General features: G+C 33.9%; 1 protein-coding gene across 1 annotated transcript in view; it reads right to left on the reverse strand.

Moving 5' to 3' along the window:
• Positions 1-5,291, reverse strand: part of LOC106878400 (protein spire homolog 1) — an 81,071-nt gene extending 75,780 nt beyond the window's left edge. Inside the window, exon 1 of the mRNA XM_014927596.2 lies at positions 4,943-5,291. Coding sequence (XP_014783082.2) covers positions 4,943-5,267 — 325 coding nt within the window. The 5' untranslated portion in view covers positions 5,268-5,291. The remainder of the gene's footprint in view (positions 1-4,942) is intronic.
• Positions 5,292-5,550: the final 259 nt, after the last annotated feature.

The raw sequence follows: 5,550 nt of genomic DNA on the forward strand, positions 1-5,550 counted from the left end.
ACTGCGTGGCACCTTGGGCAAGTGTCTTCTACTATAGCCTCGGGCTGACCAAAGCCTTGTGAGTGGATTTGGTAGATGGAAACTGAAAGAAGCCCATCGTATATATGTATATCTATATTTGTCCCCCCAACTTCGCTTGACAACCGAGGCTGGTGTGTTTACGTCCCCGTAACTTAGCGGTTCGGCAAAAGGAACCGATAGAATAAGTACTAGGCTTACAAAGAATAAGTCCTGGGGTCGATTTGCTCGACTAAAAGGCGGTGCCCCAGCATGGCCGCAGTCAAATGACTGAAACAAGTAAAAAGAAAAAAAAGTAAAAAAAGAAAATGGTAATTTTTTTAATAAACAAAGATAAAGAAAGAAAAGCCATTTGAACGTCATTAAAAAAATGTTAACAAAATTGAGGAACGAATTTCTATTATGGCCAGTGCCGTCTTGACAGCATTGTAGGCTCCCGGGCAAATCACTGCTACTGGCCCTATACTATAGTATTTATCTTACTGACAGCAAGCCACAACATACATAGATTCAAATTGGACCCCGGGCTAGTGCTAACTTATGCCCAGGTTCGAAGACGGTACGGGTTAACTAAAGCTGATCAACTGACTTCATAGAAAAGACAAAATTGTGTGTTTGCGACTTTCTGGCTCGTGTTATGATGCAGTAGAAACTTCATTATGTTAATTATAGATTATAGTGGAGGGGTCGTTTTAAAACGATAAAAAGAAGGAAGGGAGGAATAAAGCAATTTAGCTTCAAGATGAAGACGACTGAATTGTATGTCAGGAATATTTTCTTCTAATTATAACAATTTTACGTTTTTCTATACATTTTATTTGTATGTTTTTTAACACACTCCATCTTATCACTGCACCAGAATTACACAACAGTAACAAGTTTCAGTTATCGTAATATAAAATAATTGCTGATAATCGGTCTATTTTCTTTCCTTTGCAGTTTTATTTAATAACAGTCTTGCAGAGAAGAGGACAACCGCCTAAACAGACGGTCAGCTAATAATGGACACCTTGATTGACTGGATAAAGGCGGGCAAACACTTAAAACTGCTCATTAAAACAATTAGTTCACTTAAAGTAGAATTGCTAAATACACTGGTCTGTGGTAGGCAATCACTACAGAGTCCTCAAAATCAATGAAATGGACAATATTTAGTTTAACATACATACACGCATACCCTTGTACAAATCACATTCTACTATTTTCAAAAAAAAAAAAAAAAGACGAAGCACTGAATAATGTAGTCCCTGATATGTAAACAAAGTTAATTGGTTACAGCTGGTACAACTTTGATTAGAGGCTTGCTAGATCGAAGCAGTTTCGATTTCTCAATAACGAAAAATAAATTATGCGTATGTAGGTAAGGAAGATCATGTGCGTATAAACATTATCATGCTTTTCATGTGATGATGTTTACATATAAATTCAATTAAAAATAAATTTCCTATTCCAACCAACGACGAAATGAAAGAACGGGAATGTCCTTTAATTACTAGAATGAGACATAGTGGTTAATTAAATATGAACAGTTGAGAGAGAATTCATTTACACACGAGTTAAGTAAGCTATTGTAAACCAACGATATTTAGAGTATTCGAGTGAAACACCAAACCTCTGAGTAAATTTTTCACAAATTGATGCCAATTGATATATTATAGACGAGAAGGAAATGGTGTCGAGGCTAAATACATCAAAGTAATTAGAATAATTTGGTCAGCAAGAGCAAACCGCTAAAATAGGACTAATACTTATTAAGACAAATGTATTGAACCGAAATGAGCGTGATGAGTTTTACTTGGTTACATTTTATTTCCAGTACCATTAAGTAAAAATGTAACTGTGATAAAAAAATTAAAAAAAGACTTCGTTTTAACTTCCTATTACTGTCAGTTATCAACCAAATTCAAACTGTGTAAAGCATTCTGAAACTATACTTTACACCCTCGTCGTGTAATTTAAATAAAACAGATAAGTTATAATCACAATATTCTTTATTAACAAATAAAATCAATGATTTCTTACATTCATCATTTTTCGAACAAACTTCAAGTGCCAATCTACAAACACCATTGTTCCTAAGATTTCAGGTTTGACTATATATTAACGCAATCACCGAACTTACTAAATAATTCCTCTGTGTACAAAATAATTATATACTTATCTACATTAAATTTCAACAGGTAGAAAACGAATTCCTACCTCCAGTAGACAAAGATTGCAATTCAATAACACAGGTGAAAAGGAATAGACAATACAAAACAAGTTTGTATATTCCTGAATATCAAAAACATAAAAGGCATATTGCTGTTCTACCATAATATTCTCGGCAAATTCCATTTCTCTTAAACAGATAATTAAAAATAGACAACAAAACGTAAAATTTGGACGAAAAATGTGAGATGAACCCTCACAATTTCAAAAACAAGGCTCAAGCTCCCCTTTGATTTCCCTAGATCATCTGTAAGCTTCAAAGATTTAGCTAAAGCTGAGGGTTAGCATAAAACGTCTGCAGATAAGGAATGAGCAAGTATTAGCACCTAGAAAGTTCGTTTCCAAGGCGCTGGCCCACGCATGGTTATATATATATATATATAATGATGATGCTAATGAAAGTATATGTAGATATAACCAAAACACTGCCAACACAGCATACACCTGCTCGGCTTGCTAAAAATAGCAGCCAAATTCCTTTTAAATCACACCTTATCGTCTTAAAATATTAAAATACCCACTGAACAGTGCAATTCTTATATATTTACACAGAAACAACGCACACACAATCACTAGGACAGAAGGGAACTAGTGATCTGTGTCGAGGATACCAGTTCAATAATATATATATATATATATATATATATATATATAAAGCTATATTGGTGCAGAGATGCCTTCGTCCTTTAATGAAGGCCGATCCAAATCGGTCGTAAATACATATCGCAGCATACTAAGCGATTTTTCTATAAGTCTCCTGAAAAAAGTTTTAATTCAAATTCTATGTATTTCATAAAAGCCGACACAACCGTACAAAGTTATTTTTGAAAGTGAAAGTAATTTAACAGCTCCATTGAATGCATAAACTGTATGAAAATACATGACTAGCGTATTTTCTGCACTATATCAATTTATGGGATAAAATGTTCACAGGTGAAGCTTACCGAAGCAGAAACTAAATTACAAAAGCAAAACTACCTGGTTACTTAAAAATAGAAGTAATTCCCACAACAAACACCATCGTTTGTTGTTTTATTAACTGGTAACCAACCACCTGACAAAGCCATTACCTGTTATTTCATATTCTTCAGTGTAGCCACGGTAAATACAAGATTTGCTACGTAAACAACGAGTAGGAAGATGCATTCAGATAATCAAATGCAGAAATCCTAAACGTTCTGCTTCTGATAATTGAATCCATTCAAGAAATAGCCGAAGGTGAAAGAGAGAAGAAAATAAAAAGAGAGAAAGAAGAAGCGAATGACAGGTTTTACTAAAACAATTATTGCGTTGATGTTTTGGTAGTCGATACTAAAGCATTTCAGCTTAGGTTACATTATAAAGTGTATTTACAAGTAAAATAAATCTATAAATAGCTTCTTTGGTTGAAAATATCAGCGCAGCATCCGCCGAATAGCAAGTATAATTCTATTTTATCGAAAACAAATAAGAGTAGAGACTGCCGAGACCAACTGAACAAGCCGGTTGGATTAATGTAATGAAAGAAAGCAACGTTAAATAGAATTAATTAATAGGAGAGGATGGTGCGACAAGAGAAAAATAGATGTTTGTACTCGGTGAGGCAGACTAGGACATCAGTTGTATCGTTAATTGCTTTATAGAAAACTACAGATTGGATAGAAACGGAAGAAGGCAACCGATTGTTTCATTCATTCAAAATTTCATTTCCAATTAAAGTTAAGCTCTAAATTAGTTTCCAGTGAAGTACATTAACAATTAAATATAAAAATTTAACTTTGCTGATTTAATAGTTTTGCTTTGTTGTATTTTTTAAATATATTTTTAGAATTTATCCAAGTAGAATGCTTTGGTTATACCAAATCAGTATTGTTATGAATCTACAAAAAATAAACCTCACAAATCAACTCAAGAAAACTGTATTTGGAAGTTCTCAGGAGCTAACAAAAAAAAAAAAAAGTAGTTGCCTAAAGAAAACACAAAAATGTTCACTTCTGTTAAAATAAATTGAGAGAAAAAAATGGAGAGATTCTTAAAAAAAAAAAAAAAATGCAACAAGTTTTTCCTCCTCTCCTAATCAATGGACCAATGCCAAATGTAAAAAGAGGTGAACAACCTGCAGCGGTCACCACAGAACTGTGTGTTTGCAAGGTTTTAATATTGGAGAGAAGACAAAAAGAAATAAAAAAACAGACAGGATGACAGCAATAGAAATTCTAACGAAACAAGTAGCTTCTTCGCATCATTTTTTTTATTTAATGCAATTCTAAATTGTATTTAAATTGCGTCGTCAGCATTAAAAGAAAAAATAACTAAGACAAGGCTTAGGGCGATGCGTAACCCATGAAAACAGGACCAACTTATTCGATATAGAAGTGTAATAATATAACCATTCGGTGACCTTAACTACAATAAAGTAATTAGGGAGAAAAAATATTCGTTATTGTTTTTTAGGAGTGGATGCAGAGTGAATTAGTTTGAAACCTAAAAAATAAGTGAGCCGAAAGAGAAAACAATTATTTCAACATAATTCCCTGTACCACCGTGTGTGTGTGTGTGTTTGAGATAATGTTTCTTTATAAGAAACTGAGGAGAGATGCAGCAGGTGTGAGGTTCGTCAAAAGCATAAACAGAGAATTGGTTTTTAATAACCAGGTCTCCTGTGTACAATAATTACTAAAAAGAATTCAAGAGAGAGAAATAAAATAAAATAAAATAGAAAAAAAAACATTACCACTTTCTGAGATATGTTCTTCTGGTGTATGACTATTATTATCCTCTTTGTTTCTGTTTATGTCGGGTGTTTTAATTACAACTTCGCCGTCTTTTTGAATGTGAAGGCCATTAAGGCGATGTTTGCTCAAAATCCGATAACCATTGTGCTTGGAATTTGCATTAAAAAAATATTTACTACACTGGTTACATATCGCCCAAGCCTGTTCTTCGCTAATGGAGCTCGTGAATATCTTTAAAACTCTTGCCAAAGATATATGATTACTGTTATCATTTTTGGTGCCTGACTCTTCCTCCGAGCCGTCGTCCGTGCAGTTCGCTGCCATGACCAACTTCGGTCTGGCAGAGGAGGGACGCTGGCAAGCAAGGGACATAACTGAGCCAGGATCTGAATAATTAGCAGCAAAGCAGAGAGAGAGAGAGAGAAACAATTATTAGATGCAGATTTATATAATAATGAGCACCAGGCACCTGTTTAACAACACTCACTTATACACACACTGTAAGAAGACGACAAAGAAATGGGGGAAGAAATGTATGTCTAAAACAAAAATAAGAGAAAAAAAAACACGTATCTCGAAAAAAAGTATTAATGACTATTCTGCAGTA

The sequence above is a fragment of the Octopus bimaculoides genome, chromosome 17, assembly GCF_001194135.2.
Source record: "Octopus bimaculoides isolate UCB-OBI-ISO-001 chromosome 17, ASM119413v2, whole genome shotgun sequence".
Lineage (NCBI taxonomy): Eukaryota > Metazoa > Mollusca > Cephalopoda > Octopoda > Octopodidae > Octopus > Octopus bimaculoides.